This window comes from Rhineura floridana, chromosome 3 (genome assembly GCF_030035675.1).
Source record: "Rhineura floridana isolate rRhiFlo1 chromosome 3, rRhiFlo1.hap2, whole genome shotgun sequence".
NCBI lineage: Eukaryota > Metazoa > Chordata > Lepidosauria > Squamata > Rhineuridae > Rhineura > Rhineura floridana.
This window is the reverse complement of record NC_084482.1, coordinates 21,236,469-21,257,925: the sequence shown is the minus strand read 5'-3', so window position 1 is coordinate 21,257,925 and position 21,457 is coordinate 21,236,469. Positions and strand designations below refer to the sequence as shown.

General features: G+C 41.7%; 2 protein-coding genes across 2 annotated transcripts; one reads left to right on the top strand and one right to left on the bottom strand.

The window, feature by feature from the left end:
- Nucleotides 1–212: 212 nt before the first annotated feature.
- On the bottom strand, nucleotides 213–21,199 carry LOC133382323 (keratin, type II cytoskeletal 75-like). The gene is made up of 6 exons (XM_061622015.1): nucleotides 21,162–21,199; nucleotides 19,636–19,696; nucleotides 17,554–17,718; nucleotides 6,141–6,163; nucleotides 1,632–1,734; nucleotides 213–437 (listed from the first exon to the last, which is right to left on the bottom strand). Exons 1-6 carry the CDS (start codon nucleotides 21,197–21,199, stop codon nucleotides 213–215), a joined length of 615 nt encoding a protein of 204 aa, XP_061477999.1.
- On the top strand, nucleotides 12,886–14,430 carry LOC133379506 (nucleolar and spindle-associated protein 1-like). Its single transcript, XM_061614916.1, has one exon. It carries the CDS (start codon nucleotides 12,964–12,966, stop codon nucleotides 14,389–14,391), a length of 1,428 nt encoding a protein of 475 aa, XP_061470900.1. The 5' UTR covers nucleotides 12,886–12,963; the 3' UTR covers nucleotides 14,392–14,430.
- Nucleotides 21,200–21,457: the final 258 nt, after the last annotated feature.

The following is a 21,457-nucleotide window of genomic DNA, read 5'->3' as shown; positions in this document are numbered from 1 at the left end:
GCATTCAACTCATCCTTAAATTCATACTGTTGAATTCCAGAATGGCCTAAATATCAGACAAAGCAAACTGAACAGGCATCTTCCAGTAGAACTATGCCTTTGCAAGCACTGAAGTATCCTTCAAGCTGGGAACACTCCGGTCTCCACATAGTGTCTCCCCCGCTCCACATCTGAACCAGTTCATAGTTAAAATTATTAGCACTTTATCATGCTCATCTGTTCTCCTCTTCTTCCAGCAGATTCCTATAGGTGGCAATCTCAATATCCAGTGCCAGCTTGATGTTCATGAGCTCCTGGTACTCATGCAATAGGCAGGTCATTTCTCCTTTAGCTTTTTGCAGGGCATCCTCCAGGTCAGTGAGCTTGGCTCTGGCATCTTTGAGAGCCAATTCACTCCGATCCTCAGAATCTGCAATGGCTGTCTGCAGATTGGTGCACTGTAAGAAGGAAGATGTTAAATTCCTTGTTTCCTTTTGCCATTAATATCTCTACATTCATTATTACTGTTCTTTTTGTTATCATCATCATTGTTACTGTTACTATTGCTATTGTCATCATTGCCATCATGCTTTCATTTATTTCTGAGTCTTTGGAGGCTGGAGTTCTGTTTAGTAAGGACTGAACTTAGCAGGAATTAAACAGCCACAAGAGTGGCTGTATACTATAGCCAGTATGGATTTTTCACATTCCGCAATGTTAAATTGAAAATACCCCCCATGCCATTCTGATGTTTCCCATAAGCTCATTTCAAAACATAATCTCACAAAATTTATAGTCCTGAACTCAGAAGTGCTTGCTTAACAACCCTCTAAATTTTCATGGTGATACACAGAACAGTCAGAGAGAATACAGAGTTAAGTCTAAAAAGAGGGGGGAAACCCAGACCCATTTTGGACTTTCCCCCCTCATAATCTGTTGAAATTCATTTAAAAAATCCATCATGTTCACAGAGTACCTGTAATCCTCTTACTGACCTTGTCTCATACTCTGACCTTCATCTTCTGCAGTTTAAAAGTTTAAAAAGTGCCTGGCTGATTTTTAATTAATTTAAGAAATTTTGGCTCAATGATAGTGTCTGGCATGCTCAGTAAGAACTAACTGGAAGTGGATTGGACTGTGAAAGACCAACCCAAATTGTGTTTGCATTTTGACTAATTTGTAGAGCAGTCCAATATCTCAGAGAGGAGGCCAGGTCTCCTGCTCCCCTGATGCATTCACTATAGCTGCCCAATCTCCCTGCTTTTTAAAGTTTGATAGAAATATCTGTTGGCTATAAGTATGTTCTTAAACCGCAAGGTTTTTTGCCTATTAGTGAATTGCTTCCAAGTTAACATACACACTGCTGCTCATTTTGCCATGTAATTTCATTTCATTCCCTTCTTTTCCTTCCACATTCTGTTGTAGGTTTAAAACTGACAGTTTCCTTTTTGATCACATCCGATGGTTTTCAAACTTCCAGCCAAAAGCAGGATGGCATCTCCTCACCTCTCCCTGCCACTCAACAAAGCAATAATGAGGCTATTGGATGCAGATGGTTCCTGCCATATGAACCTTAACCAGTGGATACCCTTTAAAGCATTATTGTGCTGTACGTTGAAATATAACATTGCATCAAGTAGATATTTTCTGACCTGGTTCCTGGCATTTTCAGTTTCTGCCTGTATCCTTTGAATCATCTGACCGAGCTCTGAAATTTCTCCTTTTGTATTATGCAGGTCATCACCATGCTCCCTGCTGTGGCTTGGAGCTCTTCAAACTACAGAAGTGGGGAAGAGAAGGGAAGGCGGGGAGGGGTTGGGGGGAAGGACACAATTGCACAGCCACGGTCAGGAACAAATTTTGACAGAGGGCCACTTGCTCTACCACCTCCCCCCCCACACATCTGTCAAATCCTCATCTGCACCCCTCATTTCTGGTGGTGGCAGTTGGAGTGGCCAAATGGCATCATTGAAGGGGCTAGATTTAAGAACCTAAGAGCTCTGAAGGATTTATCTAGTGCATTATCCTGTTTCCCCAAGTGACCAACCAGATGCATATGGAGGAAACACACGAGCAAGCCATGAAATCAGTAGTCTGCTCCCATTGTTGTTCCCCAGTGACTGGTGTTAAAAGGTAATTGTGCCTCTGATCCTCTGGGTAGTATAGAGCCATCATATCTAGTGACTCAGGAACTGACAGCTGCTGACACCTGGCACTCCATTATGTCGCACCTCAGAGCTAAAAAGACATTTCATTTCAATTTAGCATTGTGTGAACTTTGAAAATTTGATATCTTTTCTTACAAACAATTTTTATTTAAAAAAACCCCAATAATGTCATATACATCAGCCAAATAATCAACATAAATTCAAGTAATTTCAAGTAAATGACCAAAAAATAACTATAACATGTATTTCCAATACATCTAGAAATATTGGGGGTATCCACTGAGTTAACAGCTTCAAGAACCAGAAGCAGAAAATTACAAATTTGGTATCTGAATGAGTCTCCCACATCCCAGATTCATTTTGGCTCTGAATATTACACTACTTATCAAGCCACAGTAACCCATGTTGTGTATCTCTATTGCTCATCAGAATGAATATTTAAAATAGTATACAAGCAGATTTCTTGTGAATGCTCTGGCCACAATCCAATACAGAGATAAAGCTTAAACGTACACCTTCGGGCTTGATTGTGACATCTGGGGGCCAAACTAGATATGACACATTAAATGCCTCTTTGCATTTAATAGTCACATTTTTAAAAATGGATATAGCAACCACAGAGTGGGGGCTGATAATTATTGTAATTACAGTAGGTGGAGAGGAGAAGTTAAACTTTTTCCTCCTCTGCTGTAGTCCTAACAAAAATTGAGGAAACCTCCCATTGGTGCCAGTGAAACCTTTCACATCTAGTTTGGCCCTGTGCTTCAGAGCAGAGAAATTAGAAAACCGGTTGCATTTCATGAAGTGTTTGCATTTTGAAAATCTTTTGAATCTAAAAAATTGGATTTGAGGGACACTTTAAAAAATAAGCAAATCGAAGAGCCAAAGGACAACTTGTGCTATTTCATGTGTACATCAGGACTCATGTCTCCTTTTCCATTATAGTGCCTTGAGTTGTCCAAAAGCTACTCCTAAAGGTCAATGGAACCATTTGCAGAAGCACAAAAGGCTACCAGGAGGGGATAGCAGCTGCACCCTATGCATATGGGGCCTCTGTGTATCCTGCTTTAGATCTTAACATGAGATTAAGTTCAAGCCAACACTATAAATCCACTTCACATCTCCCCTACCAACAACCATAGACAAAACTCAAATAAGAAAAAATGTAATTTTAATTTTTGTATAGACAAATTTGGGTGGGGGATAGTGCTTGAAATAGTTTTTTTTTTCAATGTCTAAATTAATTTCAGCTCCAACTTTTAGGAACTTACTTGGAAGCAGCCTTATACCAGGTCACACTATTTGTCCATCTCACCCAGTATTTCTGCTCTAATTAGTAACAGCTCTCTGAAGTCCCAGGCAGAGGTAATTCCCATCACCTATCCCCTGATGCTTTTAACAGGAGATTCCAGGGACTGAATCTGAGACAGATGATCTGTGTCATCCTTCCCCTATGTGGTGCCCCACATGTGTTTTAGCCTAGAACTTCCATCATCCTAGGCTATAGGCCATGTTGGCTGGGCTGATGGGGGTTGTAGTTCAACAACATTTAGAAGACACTGAGTTGAACTACGGTCTGTCCCCAAAACTGTTCCACATAACAAAAACATTTACAAAATCTTAAAGTGTCTTCAAACCCATATTTTATCAGAAATTTCTTGAAGAATGGAGAGAATTCATGACATTTACATCATCACATTGCCAATGCTATTTGTCTGGACAACATGTCTCTCAGCCCAATTTGCATAATCAAGTCACTTGATTATTGGGGCAATGGGATTCTACACAGATGTGAAGTAGCCTATAGCATCGATGGAGCCTCCAGAACCTCTCGAACCAAATTTGGGTAAGTTTCATGGAAAAACCAGGTTTCCAGAAACCAAAGCCGATTCTGGAGCACAGTCCAGTAGTTTGGTAGAATCCAGATGAAATTACCCAGTTGTAATTCAGTTTCTAGAGCAGTTTGGAGCAATTCCACCCATTGTCAGATTAATCATTGCAGAAATAATAGTGAATTGCTATTTCTACCCAATATTTCCTTTTGAAGTTCTGATCTGGGAATGAAGACAAATAGTTGTGTTTATAGAACACAATAACTGGCCTAGCAACAGTCTTCAGTTAGGCTGCTCTCATCTCCCTCTTAGGTTCCAGTCATGTTACTTGAATCTCTTTTGCTAGAAGCCTTCCAAGAGTTGACTTTAAAGCAACATTGCCCCTTCCACAATATTGGAGGGGAATAGCAGGCCCCAAACCGTAATTTGGGTCTCTCGGGTCTCTCCTGGCAATGTTGCTATTATTCCTCCAAAGCATTTCAGCCACTGATTTGTGGACCCATACATATGAAGCCTGATTAGGCTTAAAAATGCTGTTTTAATTTCCTTAACACTGCTCAAACAAGGTAATAAGAAGTTTGAATACCACTTCATAGAGGGCTCTTTGGAAGTTGAGCTCGTCAGTCAGGGAGTCCACTTTGGCCTGCAGCTCCACTTTGTTCATGTAGGCAGTATCCACATCCTAAAAAAGACAGTCAGACAGGAACCAAATTCACATAGATTTCATCGGGGAGAGGAGAGCGATAAGTGTAGGAGAGCACAAATATGCAACAGCCAAATGCTCACTCTTCAGGAGATTCAAAACAGTTACAAAAGACAACACATTTTAAAAGCATTTGTTATTTTTTTTCTGTCTCTTTTTGTGTCTCAAAAAGAGGCACTTTTGTCAGCACTATTTTGGGGGAAGCAAAGGGGAACATAAGTGTGCACAAGTCGACTTAACAGCTTATCTCTTTGATCAGCAACTAGCTTTCCTGGAGGGCCATATGAAGAACTGAGTGAGGGGTAGTGGTCCAATGCCTCAGCCCAGAGAATGGCCTGAGAGTAAATCCAGCTGCTATTGCCGCCAGTTTTGCCATGCCTCTTTTGCCCCTAGGTTGGTAAGTGGGAGGCTAGTGGCAGAAAATTAACTCAGAGGGCTCCAGTTGCTGACCTCTTGTTTACATTCTCAGAATACAATATCAGTGAGATGCTTGCTAAAGATGGTCCTGAGGAATGTGATCTGAACCACATGGGAGATGACAGGGCTGGCCACCACCTTCCATAAATGGTGCATATACATGTACATTTTTCAAAGCTGGCACAGAATGCATGGCTTTTGTGCATGTTTACTTCTACCTTAGTACAAAATGTACCAAGAGAAATCACACCACGCCAATGCTCATTCTTCTTGCCTTATTCAACATCTTTTGGTCAGGCTGAGAGGGCATAATCTTGGGTATCTCCTAATCAACTTAGTTTGCCATCAACCTTGGGAGCATGCAACCTCACCTTCTTCAGCATGACAAACTCATTCTCAGCAGATGTGTGCCACTTGATTTCCTCTTCATATCTGTTGGAAGCAAAGCTCACTGAAGTTTCAGTTTGTAACTATAATATCCTCAGTGTATCTTTACACTAAGGATAGAAGAATCTGTCTGTTTCAGTTCTCTTGGGTTCTTATTTTACCAATCTTAAATTTAGTTCTCCAGGTTTTTGCAGCAATTTGCGATATTTTTTTAAAAAAATCCTCTTGAAAATTCTTCAGCATTTTAGTGCAAATTTCTCCTAATATATTCATTTTTGTCAGCAATTTCTCCTAATGCATTTTGTATGTTGTTTTCACAAACATATTCATTTTTATTTCTCCCTAACATATGCATTTTTGTAAATATTGTTTAGTTGGAGAACTGCATTGCAAAATTCAGATAAGTTCAAATGTTTTGGTTCTCATATTCTTTAGGAAATTGCAGATTTGAAAATTCAGTTTTAAATGTGAACTGAATCAGATTTCTCCCCAATTCCTCCTTTAGGCATTTAAAAATGAACAACAAGAATGTATTTATCCATAACATCTACTGCACCTATTGGCATAAATCACCTGTAACAAACTTTTATCTATTTCCAATGTGTTTGTGGTGTGTTGATATGATGTTAGGATATGAACCATGTTTGCAGGTACACACTTTGTTGGACATTGCTCACCTTTGTAGATGTGTAGAAAAATATCATCAAAATCAGGGAGTTGTTAGGAGTGGGCCTACAGAACATGCCCCCAAATCTTTTTGTAAGCATCCTGGGTGGGTAATGAGTTAAGGGGAAATTGAACTGGTGTATGTGCAATCTGGGTTACTGAGCATTATATTAAATTGAGGGAATAAATTAATTTAAGATGACTTTATTTAGTGATTATTTGGGGTAATGAATGGCGATAATTTAATTGGAGTGTAATTTAACTGAAGAATTTATCTGGGATTATTTGGATGGGAAATAATTTGAATTACTTTCTGTGACATTTAAATTCAAAATTTACATCTATATGCAAAATTAGCATACAAAATATTATGAAAATGTGTGTCTGTAGGCCCATGACCTGAATTTTCTCCAAAGTTTCAAAAATATTCTCCTCCAAATATTCATACTGTTGACTACTGAAGTGGCCATTTTAATTAATTAATTAATTAAAAGCATTTCTAAACCATTTAATATTCCAAAGCTGTCTGAGCTGTATGCACTATGTGTGACAAAAACATATAAAAGCATATAAAAGCCAATAAAACAGAGATTCAGGGGATTCATACACATAAAACAGGGTCCAGTCTTAGAGGATGATGCAACTGATGGGTGCTGCTTCACATATGGCAGAGGGAAGAGCATTCCTCAGCTGATCAATATCCCCCACCACATGTAGCCACCTTCTTTTTGGATGGGGGTAGTTTCAAAGGACCCATCTGTGCAGTCCACAGCTCCCCCTTGAACCTGCTTGTCAAAATCATAGGGACACAGGAGGCCGCCTTATACTAAGGCCATTGGTCCATCTAGCTCAATATTGTTTCCTGGCAGCAACTCTCTAGGGCTTCAGGCAGGAGTGTCCCCTGGCCCTGCTGGAGATGCCACAGATTGAACTTGGGACCTTCTGTATGCAAAGGCAGTTGCTCTGCCACTGAGCTATGGCTCTTCCCTAAGGCCATCTTCAAAGGTCCTTCTCAATGAGCCTCCACCACCAGAGTTTAGATGCATGGAAATTTGGAAAATGGAGTTTTCTGTTGTGGCACCCTGACTCTAAAACATTCTCCCCCAGGCTGCTGACTCCTCTCATCCACTGTGACAGTGTTGGTTGGTTTCAGGCTTGCAGCTGCAACAGCCTGGGTAGTTGAACTTAGGCTTTAGAGACATCCCCTTGTCTCCTGGTTTCTCTGTTCTAGAACTAACAGCTGTTAATTTTGAGAGGAAGGGGCTGCTTGTAGAATTGCAGATGTGAATGGCCAAGAAATCCAAAGCAACAACGTAAGAGAGGATGGTCACATCAGCAGCACAGCACAGACCAGCAGCCCATACACAGCAGAGGTGCATAGCGGCAGAGACCTGCTTGCAAAGCCAATTCCTTCCCTAGGTGACTCAAGCAAGTGAGGCAATCCATAAGCTCAGAAGCAGGCAGTAAATCCTTAAGTCTCATTAGCCAATCTGACCTGGAGGAAAACTCTCACATTAATTCCACCTTCTGCTGCCAAGACTCATTGTATGGCTGTGGTGTGGTCTGAGAGGTAGCAGCCCTCATTGTGTCACTTGGGTTTGGGGAGTTTCCCTGTGCAAACTGCTTAATCTTTACACCAGCTATAAGAATCAGATAGGACCAGCTCTACCATGAAGCAGTGTGAGTTGGTTTGCTCTTGGTAGGGAGGAAGGAGAAATTCATTTGTGTCTGCATCTTAACTACCAAATTCGCACTACTCAAACTAATACGTGAATCAAAACATAACTGTCCTTCAAAATTTACACTTGTGATGCATTTCTCCAACCGATGTGTACGACAATGCATGTATTCAGGGACAGTGTGCATAAAAATGCATACTTTCATGAAAACAACATACAAATATCCATTATATTCATCAGAACTTCATGCAATAGTGTGCATATTAGGAGAAATTTGCACTAAAATGCTGACAGATTTTCATGAGGATTTAAACAAAAATTGTGAATTGCTGTGGAAAAGTGGAGAACTGACTTTAAGATTGGACAAATGAGAATGGAGAAGACTAAAATTGACAGATTTGTCCATCCTTGACTTCTGGTGTCAGATTTTATTTATTTATTAACATTTATACCACACCTTTGTTTTCATGATAGAAACCCAAGGCGACCTACATATTGTTCCCAGGCAGTCTCCCATCCAGGCACTGACCAGACCTGACCTTGCCTAGCTTCAGGAGAGGGCTGGCCTCATGTGCCTTCAGACCAATGATTTTGAGGTACCATTGTTTAATTTTTCCCAGATCATGATATCCTTCCATTCAGACCGTTTGGTGGTTAACAGGTCAGGTGGTTTACAACTGTTAAAACTAACAATCACAGAAACGTAAATATAGTAATCAAAGTAGGCTAATCCCACCTGCCTCGTCCAACCAATTCTTGGTAGTACACTCCAGATTGGTACCCTCATCCAAGATCAAGTCTTGGATGGCTGTTGTTTGAACATGCATCAACCTAGCTTTCAGTCTCAGTGCCTAGTTAAGACCCAAGTGGAACTGGCACAGCTTCTTCTTCTTGGCAGAGACAAGATCCAGAAGAAGGAATAGCTCTCAGCTGCCTAGCCCTGCTTTTCCTCCATTGTCCAGTCCTTCTCTCCCTCCACCACTTCGACTCCTGCTCATCTTACATGCAAATCCCTTTCCCTAAGCCCTCAGGCACATAACAGAGACAACCTCCCCCCCCCAAAAAAAAAACAGAGAAAGAGAATATCACCGATCCAAGAAAAGTCCCAGGCTATGGTCTGAAGGCACATAAGGCTGACTCCCTGCTGAAGCTAAGCAGGGTCAGGTCTGGTCAGTGCCTGGATGGGAGACCGCCTGGGAACCATATGTAAGTCACCTTGGGTTTCGATCATGAAAAGAAAGGCGGGGTATAAATGTAATAAATAACTAAGAAAAAGAAAAGAACAGCCAAGCAAAATAATACTCAAAGCCTAACTATTGGCTCACTTTAATTGTCAGGACTGCCAGGCAAAGGACAAAGTCAGAACTTACTCCTGAGGCTTCACCTGTATACTTTAACTGTATACTTAATCAGATCTCACGTAGTAGGTTTTCTTATACATTGCTCTTGCAGGAAGGACAACCAACCAAAGTCCCAACGAGACAGAGAAGACTAAGCTACCACAGACTCATGCCCCTGCCCTTAACATTAGGGGTGTGCTTTTGGTATCTCCCTTTGAGTCCCTCTGTAGTTTAGGGGAGCTGCTGCTCAGGTGCATGCGATCATGGCAACCCAACAGAGGCACCTCCAGGTAAAGGCAGTCTGGCTGTCAGATAATGCAGGCTCTGTGTCTACTTGAGGTGCTCAAGCAAGGACCTTGGTAAGTGCACATTTGCCTTTGATAGCCCGTGGTGTGGCCAGGGTTAGTGGCTCACCCAACATTTTAGGGGACTTTCTCCCTGTGGCGTCAGACCACTCTTCTCGAAGAAATGTTGTGCGGTGGCACTAGGCAAATTGCATGACTGATCCTCAACATAGGAAGCTGCCTTCTGCTGAGTTAGACCCATTGGTCCATCTAGCTCAGCATTGTCTTCACTGACTGGCAGCAGCTCTCCAGAGTTTCAGATGTTCCCAGCCCTACCTGGAGATGCTGGGGATTGAACCTGAGACCTTCTCCATGCAAGGCCGATCCTGTACCATTGAGCTACAGCCCTTCTTCATGGCAAGCCATAGCACTGGAACTGTGCATTGGTGGCCATCTTCGGGAGAAATTTAAAGCAGCCTCCGCATAGTGGCTGTTTTGGCACTCTGTGTTCTAGGAGTCTGAGATCCTTGTCAAGGGGACACCACTTACATTTGTAAAGAGGGTGATCAATAACTGCGTTCCGTGCATGTGTCCAAACTGCTTTTCAGCATTAGCATCTTCTCAGTTGGTTTTGCCTATCAACCAATTCAGAGGGCTAATTCACGTGGCTTTTTTTTTTTAACTTGGCCAAGTTGGCTTTTCCAACAGATAATTTCCAGAGGGCTGTACTGCGCCTTGAGGCAACATGTCCAGATAGTGATTCATCACACCCTGGCTTATCTCACTTCAAAAAGATTTCCCAGGATGCCATCTGAACTCTTGCCATAGCATTCGTAAAACTGGCCCAACATGCCCAAAACAGCTGAAAAAGCCAATTCATGTTGATCTCACCACATCAAAAATGAATGGTTAGATGACTCAGTCTTGAGTCAGTAGCCAGTTTCCACTGCTCCCTGGCATTATTAGTAATAATTGTTTCTATAAAACTTTTTCTCAACATACATTGGTATTAGTCAACATGGCGCTGACTTTGATTTATTTACTTGTCATGTTGATGTGGTTAGAGGGGTAGGATGGGACAGTTGTTTATTTTATTTCATAGGTCAGAGATATTCAAGAAAGGTCTTGTTAGTACTATATATCTCTGAAGCATCACAACTCTGCATTTGGGCCAAGAGAGAAGCATTGATCTGTTATGATTGCAAAGTTATTCGTCAGAAATGTAGGTAATCATCCCAGTAACCAATAGAACAACAGCAATTATTTTTACACTAGTACATTTCTATACTCTTATATCTACGAAGCCATGATGAATCCAGTGTTATCAGTGTACATGGCATAGTGCAACAAAGACAAAATGTTGCATATACTATCTACATTTTTTATTTTTGCAGAAGATAGATTATGCATTCAGGATTACATTGTGTGCCCAGAGATATATTTTTGCATCTATCTATAACAATGACATTTTTAAATTGTTTTTTTAAAAAGTGTTTTTAAATTTGTATATTTGTATATTAGTTTTTAATGTTTTGTTTATTTATTTATTTATTGTATTTATATACTGCCCCATAGCCGAAGCTCTCTGGGCAGTTTACAGTAACTAAAAACATTAAAACAAATATACAAATTTAAAACACATCTTTTAAAAACAATTTTAAACAATTTAAAAATTAAAAACAATTTAAAAACACATGCTAAAATGCCTGGGAGAAGAGGAAAGTATTGACCAGGCACCTAAAAGATAACAGTGTTGGTGCCAGGTGCACCTCGTCAACAAGATCATTCCATAATTTGGGGGCCACCACTGAGAAGGCCCTCTCCCTTGTTGCCAGACTCCCAGCTTCCCTTGGAGTAGGCACCCAGAGGAGGGCCTTTGATCTTGAACGTAGTGTACGGGTGGGTTTGTATCGGGAGAGGCATTCCATCAAGTATTATGGTCCCAAGCCGTGTAAAGCTTTATACGTTAAAACCAGCACCTTGAATCGAGCTCGGAAACATACAGGCAGTCAATGCAAGCGGGTAAGAATCGATTTTATATGTTCCGACCGTCTGGTCCCTGGTACCAATCTGGCCACTGCATATTACACAAGCTGCAGTTTCCGAACCATCTTCAAAGGCCTCAGTTTATTAGCCCTCATCCAGTCCATTGTCGCAGCCAGGCACCAGTTCAGCACTTTGACAGCCTCACCTGAAGAAGATGAAAAGGAGAAATAGAGCTGTGTGTCATCAGCATACTGATGGCAATGCATTCCAAAGTTCCGGATGACTGTACCCAATGGTTTCATGTAGATGTTGAAAAATATGGGGGATAGAACTGACCCCTGTGGAACCCATACTGGAGAATCCAGGGTGCTGAGCAATGTTCCCCAAACACCACCTTCTGGAGCCGACCCGCCAAGTAGGAGTGGAACCACCGCCATGCAGTCCTTTCAACTCCCAACTGAGCAGTCTCCCCAGAAGGATACCATGGTTGATGGTATCAAAAGCCGCTGAGAGATCAAGAAGAATCAACAGAGTCACACTGCCCCGTCTCTCTTCCAACAAAGGTCATCATACAGGGAGACCAAGGCTGTTTCTGTGCCAAAACCAGGCCTGAAACCCGACTGAAATGGATCCAGATAATCGGTCTCATCCAAGAGTGTCTGGAGCTGGCCCGCAACCACTCGTTCAAGGGCCTTGCCCACGAATGGAACATTTTAAAATTGTTTTTAATTGTAAGCCACCCAGAGAGCTTCGGCTATGGGGCGGTATACAAATGTAATTAATAATAATAATAATAATAACAATAATTTGACATTGTATGTAACATGCATCCTACTGTATGCAGAATCTACATACCAGAGGTAATCTGTCATTTCTAAGACCATATTTCTACTATACATTTAAAGCACTATTATACCACTATACGTACTGTGTCGATGTGGCCTCAATTTAATCAGTTAAGGCACATTATTTATTTATTTATTTTTATTTATTTATTTTATTTTTATCCCTCCCTTCCTTCCAGCAGGAGCCCAGGGCAGCAAACAAAGCACTAAAACACTTTAAAACATCATAAAAAGAGATCTTAAAATACATTAAAACAAAACAGCATTAAAAACATTTTAAAAAACAACCTTAAAAAGGGTTAAAAACATTATTAAAAAAACATATTAAGCAATTCTGACACAGACGCAGACTGGGATAGGTCTCAACTTAAAAGGCTTGTTGAAAAAGAAAAGTCTTCAAAAGGCGCCCGAAAAGATAGCAGAGATGGTGCCTGCCTAATATTCAAAGGGAGGGAATTCCACAGGGTAGGTGCCGCCACACTAAAGGTCCACTTCCTATATTGAGCAGAACGAACCTCCTGATAAGATGGTATCTGCAGGAGGGCCTCACCTGCAGAGCGCAGTGATCGACTGGGTATATAAAGGGTAAGACGGATTTGAAGTGTGGCGGTTGAGCCCAAGAGGCTCCGAATGTTTTGTCTGTTGGAGGTGAGCGTCGGAGTCGTTTCCTGCCCGCCATGGAGGTGCCCACTCTGCAGTACTTGGAGGCTCTCAGCTACAGCGAACTGCGGCGCCTGGCCAAGACGGTGGGGCTGAAGGCCAACCTCAATGCAAGCAAATTATTAAGTGTGTTGAAGCAGCACTTCCTTGCAACAGTACAGGAAAATGGAAGTATGGTCAAAAAAGGAGACTCTTCTACAAATACAGAGGAGCTGAACAGCAGTCCAAGACCTGTAAACCTGTCTATGGTAACCAAAAGGCATAGAAAACGGCAAGGTGATGATGCACAGGGAAATTCAGGAGGGAAAAACGTTAATGAAGAGAAAACAGAACTTCCTCCAGAGAAAGAGATTCTGACAGAGGAGACAGAAAATGAAGGGTCCCAGGATGCTGGATCCAGAAAGACCCTGAAGATAAGCCAGAATGAGCATCTGGTGAATGGTGGAATTGTGAGAAACTTAGCAGAGAACTCTGATACTCCAAGTCAACAAAAAGAGAGGAATTCCAGAAGAAAAGGAGTTGAAAAAAATACCCTCGTGGATCCTCTCTCTGAAAAGAAATCTCATTACCCAGGCAACCTGTCCAAATCTGGGAAAACAAGAATCATTTCTACCACTCCAAATTTCAAGAAACTTCATGAGGCTCAGTTCAAGAAAATGCAATCTATTGATGATTACATTGAAAGGAAAAATAAAATGATTTGCAACTTCAGCAATTCAGTTAATGAAGTGAAGATGCTGGCTCAGAAGAGTAACTACCTAAAGACATCTCAGAGAGAAACTCCAAACAGTAACTCCAAGAAACGTTCTGGTTCCAGGGGGGCATTATTAAGCCCTCATCCTCAGAGGAATAAGTTCTCTAGTATGTGTACCCCTGTAAACGTGCGACGCTCATCACACAATTTTCTTGGCAATGCAAACAAAAGCATTTTATCTCAAAAATCAATGTTCAACTCAACCAGCCTCTCTACAACAAAGATGAATGTCAGATTCTCTGAATCTACAAAGGATAATGAGCACAAGCGCTCCCTTACCAAGACTCCATCTAGAAAATCTCCATTCCTAAGTATCTGCACCCCAGCCAGTCAGAAGAGCACTAAGTCTGTAACAAGGATGAACTTCAAAGGAAGTGCAACAAAGTGTCAACCAACAGAGACCCCAACAAACTCTGCTGTTAGCCCTTTCGAGTTCCAATCCATGAACACAAAGAAGCCAATATTTGATCTACAAGCAAGTTTGTCAAGTCCTCTTAGCTATCAGCCGCACAGAGGAAAACTGGAACCTTGGGGCAAATCAAAGGAGAATCTCCAGAGTACTTGTTCCCACAAGAGAAATTATAAACAGCCACTTCTTCAGACCAGAGAAGAGAGGAGGGAGAAACACGCACAGGAAAGAAAACAGAGAAAAGACCAAGTGCTTGGAACGCGGAGAGGATTAAATGGCTAAGGCTAACTCCAAAATGACTCTGTAAATAACATTTTATATGCAAGATCATTTCTTTCTTTCCTGTAAATGTGTTTACTTATTTCCTCTGCTCTCTGTCCTTAAGTCAACCTGCTGTCTTGTACAGAACTAGTTCAGCCTAATGAAACTATAGGACAGTGACAATTGAATTTATTTAACAGTCTTAAAAATATTGTTCAACACCTTCAAAAGTGCAACTTGTTTTCTTTTTCTTTTGTGAATCTTTAGATACATTAACTACCTTCTGGGGGTGGCTGGAAACTATAAATTTACTCAAGCTGTGGTCCTAAAGGCTTATTTGTACTGGGTAAAGGGAACAAAACATGTTTGATGCATTTAACTGAGTACTTTTATATAACGTTGTTTTACTTTACTGATATAATTAAAATAATAGTTATTAACAGTATGTTGTGTTACTTGGGTTGAAATTAATTTTAAACGGTATTCTGCAGCTCTGCCACCAGCTGCTCTCTGCTGTTGTAGGTGCCCTGCACTGCACATAGCTAGCAACAATAATGGCTCTTGGTTGGAGGTTAGCTATATACTAAAACTACCTTTCTCCATATATGCTCTATAGCAGCAGTTGCCAGTTGAATTTTTGAGGAACTACTGCTGACATTACTGACTCATCATCATTTCTGTTCCCCTCTCTCTCTGATCAGTCACCTGTACATACAGAAATGGGGAACACACACACACACTTTTTTCTTTTTTTGAGGGGATCTGGGTACAAAGTCAGATCCAGTAGAATTAATCTGAACCTTGAAAAACATTGAGCTGAAAGAGGAAGTGAGAAAACATATCTTCCAGCTTCAGTTCTGTACTTTTTTCCCCTCCCTTGAAAGTAACCACCCTATGTCCAAGGACACAAGGAAGGGGGGTGGGGTGACTCTCATGGATGGTATGCTGGGGACCTTTAATCTATATAGTGACTTGTTACACACCTATACCTTTCTTTTAAATAGTGGAACAGACCAGTATATTAGCATTTTTATATACCACTTAATGCATTCAGAGAATTTACAACTAACTGTAAATTGTTGCTTTTATGTTATTGTTAGTTTTTATTGTTAGTCTCTTAATGTTTTGACGTTTACATGTTCTGCTTTGTACGTCGCTTAGAGTGGCTGACAATTCAGCCAGATAAGCGACTAATAAGTCAAATAAATAAATAAATTTCAGGTATCCTGGTCCCTAGCTGTATAGGGTTTTGTATGCCAAAAACAGAATCTTGAAGTTGGCCCAGTAGCAAATGGGCAGCCAGTGCAATTCTTTCAGCAGTGGGGTGACATGTTGGCGATACCCTGCTCCAGTGAGCAATCTCACCACCGCATTTTGCACCAGCTGCAGCTTCTGGACCAACCTCAAGGGCAGCCCCACATAGAGCGCACTACAGTAATCCAGCCTGTAGATGGGCATTATCACACCCTCTTTGCCATTTTTTCTCTCTGCATTCCCATATCTCCTTGAAAGGCAGGTTGTATTCTGCTCCCGCCCCCGACCTGTATCAGATGTTCACTTACTTGTTCTTTAAATCTTCAGCAAGGTCTTGTGTGCTCTTCAGATCCCCAGCCAGCCAGCCTCTGTCATTGAGCAGGCTGCCCAGCTGTTTCCTTAAGTTATTGATGTAAGCCTTAAAGAGTGGATCAAGGTTGCTCTTGTTGGCACTGGATTTCAAGCCTTGAGGAAATCCTACAAGAGGGTCCACTTGGTCTCCAGAACCTTGTTCTGCTGCTCCAGAAAACAGACCTGAAACACAGGAACACATGAAGCTGTCTTGTACTGAATCAGAACACCAGCCTATCTACCCTAGTATTATGTACTTCCAATTGGCAGTGACTCTCCAGGGTCTTAGAACGTAAGAAGAGCCTGCTGGATCAGGCCAATGTGCCATCTAGTCCTGCATCCAGTTCTCCCAGTGGCCAACCAGATGCCTGTGGGAAACCTGCAAGTAAGACCTAAGCACTCTTTCTTCCTGCAGTTTCCTGCAATTGGTATTCAGAAGCATGCTGCCTCTGACAGTGGAGGTAGAACATAACCTTCATGGCTAGTAGCCATTAATCTTTCTTAGTGTTGCTATCTGAGGTCCTCTAACTGGAGGTGCCAGAGATTGACCTACTGCATGCAAGTATAAGAGATTGACCTACTGCATGCCAAGCTACTACTAAGCTATGGCCCTTTCACAGAGGAAACAGATTTTATCTTTTGTAGGCAACCCTCATGAAAAAAGGCGATAACTTGATTTAAGATAATACATGGTTTTCAGACTGATGTGATTACATCATCTCACGTTAGCTTCATTATCAGTGAACTAGCCAGTGTGATAGCCACATCACATCTTCAAAATGCAACCCATTAGACCCTCAACAAGTCTTGTAAAGGTGCATTAGGCAAGGGTGTGGTGATCTGTGATCTGGAGAGAAGCATGTTAAAACTACCATATGATTCGGAGACCTCATGAAGGACAGAGCACAGGAAGCTGCCACGATCCATCTTCTGAGTTCTGAAATCTGCTCATGTTTCTTCAGGTTCCCCTTGAAACTGCATCTCTTGCTTTGAGCTTCTTTATACTAAGGGTATAAACGTGATGGCTATTTATTGAGTTTTCTCTAGCATTGGTCCTTGGCTTCATCTTGTGCCCTGAGACCTGCCTCCCAAGCTGCTTCAGGCAAGATGCCTACATCCCTTGACAAGTCTCTGACTCCTGACTGGCTCTGCTGTCTTTCTGGCTGCTTGGTTTGAGCAGCCAAAGACTCTTGTTGGAATTGTTACCCTGATCCTACCTGTATGCCTGTAATTTTGGCAGTTCACCTCTGCTTTCAAGTACCTCCCTCAACTTGTGAACAGTACCTATAGAGTCAGGCAACTTCCAGACGTGCAGTAGAGCAGGCCTTTGTATTGCTGGAAGTCAATGGACAAGGAAGCCCTGAACTTATAAAGCTACATGTTGAGAAGATATCAAAAGTGGTCAGAAAACAATATATGTAAGAAAGATGAGGGGTATGTGAAATATTTCAGCAAATGAATACCTTTAGCATTATTGCACAGTGCTTTTATAAGTGACTCTTTAGTTGTTGATTGTTGTGGAAAAAAACCCCACTACTTTTTGAATTTGTGAGATTTTGTTTCAGCTCCAACACCTACCTTATTTTGGTAAAAGGCATCAGCCTCCTTTTTGCTCCTGTGGACAATTTCTTCATACTCCTTCCTGATGATGGCAATAATGTTGTCCATGTCTAAACTTCTGCTGTTGTCCATTTTCACCAACACGTCCAGATCTCCAGGGAGACTGTCCAGCTGAACTTCCTCCTCTGTATATTATTTACCCAAACACATCATTATCAGTTCTTTAGCCCACAGGTCTTTTCCTCATCTCATATGCTTTAAGTGATGATGATGGCGATGATTTACTGCCAGGGTGGGGAATGTTTTTTGCCTTATGTGCCCAAACACTTTGAGCAGACTTGGGTACTATCCAGCTTGACTTGTGGGCACTATTTGCTGCTCTGCTGTGGGTCAACTTTAGGAATTTACTATTCAGTTTCTGGAAACATTTCTATGTCCATCTCTTCCTCTGCATTCATTTGGATTTGAATTACATCTTGAGACATATAGGCTAAGTGGAGATAATATGGATTGTCTCTGCAAGAGATCTTCCTCACCTCCTCAAATATGTATCTCAGAAACTGGATCTCCTGGCTGAGCAGATTGACGTTGGTTTCCAGCTCAAAAAGATACTGTCTGTGCCCTTTAAGGATGGCATTTCTTTATTATTTATACTTTTCTGTTATGCCATGGTTTCAAAAGGAAGGGGGCAAAACACTTAGAGATTACTTACAGAAACAGAGATATGCAAATTTGTTTCATAGGAAGAAATCCAGCATAGTGCTAAGGTGAACATTCCATCAGCACAAGGATTTCTGCATGTGCAATGGGACATTCTCTCCCTCTCTTCCTCCTGTACACCCCCTAAATCTGTTCTAGGGGTTCTTCCAACCCTGTGGAGAAGATTTGGGGATGGCACGGGGCACACATAGAGGGGAGAGTCCTGTTGCCCAAGCAGGAAATCCTTGCATTGATGGGACACATTGGTAAATACCACCCCCATAGACTGTAAATGCATTTCCACTATCCTGAATTGACAATCTTTCTTAGGCCCACAAACAAATTTTAAAAGTCCTCTGGAAGCGATCTGATTTCCCCCCCTTTGTCTAAACCTTTGTAACCTGCTCTTCATCCAATGATCTTTGGGCAAGGTACATTCATAAAAATATAGGGTTGTAACCAACAAAGTTTTAGTCAGAGTAGATCAATTAAATTAATGGACCTTAGTTTGTCATGCCTGTTCTTTTCAAAGGCTCTTCTCCAAGGATATCTAACATAGAAAGCATGACAACATAGAAATATATTAACAAAGCCTTGTGGCCCATCCAGACTGGTCTTTTATTGCAGGTGTATTCTGCAATATTGTGTATTCTGACACAGTACTAGAGCACTAGTGGTGGATTTATTCTGTTTTAGTTTGTTATTTTATGCTACCACATTATTCCTGTCCAGAGGGGCTATAGCACAACAAAATCACAATTGTGGTATAAAAAGTTTTGGGATTTCAGCAGGAAGTTATGAGATATGCAGTGACTGGAAGAGAAGCAAGGTGACTGCCCCAAAACGTTTGCAGGTACAAACAGTATTGAAATCACATATGACCGCCCTGATAGCATCATGAGCGCAAATCATCATAAAAGTGCAATAAAAAGACATCTGGAAGGAGGCCACTAGGAACACCTATCCGTCTCCCCACCTGGCAACTGCTGAGCTAGGAGGAAGGAAGAGAGAGGGGAAGAGGGGTATGAAAGAGGAGGAGGAGGAGGAGGAGAAGGAGAAGGAGAAGGAGAAGGAGAAGGAGAAGGAGAAGGAGAAGGAGAAGGAGAAGGAGAAGGAGGAGGAGGAGGAGGAGGAGGAGGAGGAGGAGGAGGAGGAGGAGGAGAAGGAGAAGGAGAAGGAGAAGGAGAAGGAGAAGGAGAAGGAGAAGGAGAAGGAGAAGGAGAAGGAGAAGGAGAAGAAGAAGAAGAAGGCTGCAGCAAAGAAAACATGTATAACTTTTAAAAAAGCATGCTATGGGCAAGTTTCGTAATAATTATTTTTAAAAAAAATTGAATAAGCAATAAACCAGTATCTTTAATCTAGATGTTTCAGTAGGCTGTACTTGTGGCTTCTTCTTCTCACCTTCTTGAGTCTTGCAAAGTCATTTTCTGCAGTAGTGCTTTGCTTAACCTTCTCTTCATACCTGGGAGGAAGGAATCAAAATGACACTACCAAAGGGCGATGCTCAGTTCAGGTTTAGAATGCATTTTCCTCACTACTAAAAACCTAACAGCATATTAGGAAACCTGCTGAATTGGAATAAAGGCCTATCTAGTTAACACTGTGTTCCCACAGAGGCCAAACAGATGCCTCTGGGAAGCCCACAAGCAGAACATGGGCACAATAGCACTCCATGGCTGTTGTTCCCCAGCAACTGGTATTCAGAGGCATATAGCCTCTGTCACTAGTACACTAACTACAGAGGATTCCCCATATACCAAGGATAAGGGCAGTTGGCTTCCTGTTCAATGGGTGGTGATGTTTCCATCCGCACTGATGCCTGGTGCAATGTGGAGGCAGACTTGCAAGAGAGCAACCTAGGGTCCCTAAGGTTGGAAGGTTCTGCAATTTTTGCATGGGTGTGAACACACAAAGTGACTTGTAAGATTCAAAACAGTGAAATATTAAAACATAAATAGCCATCATCATTTTTTAAAAAAAGTTTCAGGCAGCAGGAGATGAAAACCAGCCAGTTACTATCCATCTGTACCAGAGCTTGGAAAAGTTACTTTTTTGAACTACAACTCCCATCAGCCCCAGCCAGCATGGCGCTGGCTGGGGCTGATGGGAGTTGTAGTTCAAAAAAGTAACTTTTCCAAGCTCTGATCTGTACTACCTTTGGTAATAGTCAAATACAGCCTTGGTTAGTAAAAACAAAGAGCAGCAAATGCTGCTGCAAAGACTAGCTGGATGGAGAGAAGGCAAGACGGAAGCTGTCCTGGCGATAGTTCTAGTGATGGTTGTGGAAACTCCATGGCAAGCCCCTGCCTCGCTGTTGGTGACCAAAGAATATAAGGGACAGGGTTCCAGTGGGAAATGAGCCGTGTTGAAAAATAGCTAGGGACAGTGTGGAGCTGTTTTCTGATAATTTCTGATAAATAATTCACTGACATACTTAAAACATTGGGAAGCAGCAAGGAAGTGGGGTATCTAGGGCTAATATGCTGGAACTTAAACTCAGAAACAGAGCACCTGCTTTTCATGTAGAAGGTCGCACAGGTTTAATTTCCAGTGTTTCCAATTAAAGTATCCCAGATACTGTAGCTTTCAGACTGAGGAAAATCCCTTGCCTAAAATACTGTAGAATTATGGGGAGACGCATTCCTCAGTTTCAGAGCACATGCTTTACATATAGAGGGTTATGTCCAACTAAGTCCTACTCGGAGTAGACCAACTGTAATTAAGGGACCATCAAGTCCATTAATTGTGTGATGTCCATTCATTTCAATGGGTCTGTTCTGAGTAGAACTAGCACAGGATGCCACCTAGAATATTCAGTGATCAGATAGTGAAGGACCTCTGTCTAAGACCCTGTAGACCAGACGGTTCCCAAACTGTTGTCTGTGGGCCACCCATGGTTCATGAGCTTCATTCAGGTGGTCCACTACGTGAATTTGCGGTTGAAGATGAGAGACAGCACATCCATCGCATCGAGTATTCGTACTGATTTTAATTGTATTTGTATTGCTTCTTGTAATTCTGTATATTACAATTGTAATTCTACGGAATTACAATTGCTGCAACAGGCAGAAAAATAATTAAGTGGTCTGCCAAGACCCTCAGCAATTTTCAAGTGGTGTGTGATGGTGGGGAAGTATGGGAACCACTATTGTAGACCATACTGGGCTAGGTGAACTATTCAGCTGACCCTGTACAAGAACTCTTTCAATGTGGTATCTCCTCC

Bases quoted from the DNA above. Each gene is read 5' to 3' on its own strand.
- LOC133379506 (XM_061614916.1), top strand. From the start codon at position 12,964: ATGGAGGTGCCCACTCTGCAGTACTTGGAGGCTCTCAGCTACAGCGAA.
- LOC133382323 (XM_061622015.1), bottom strand. From the start codon at position 21,199: ATGGATGTGCTGTCTCTCATCTTCAACCGCAAATTCAC. The intron at 19,697-21,161 runs GTAGTGGACCAC...CCTTCCTCCCAG, and splicing joins ATCTTCAACCGCAAATTCAC to GTATGAAGAGAAGGTTAAGC. The intron at 438-1,631 runs GTCAGAAAATAT...TCCTTCTTACAG, and splicing joins CTGAAAATGCCAGGAACCAG to TGCACCAATCTGCAGACAGC.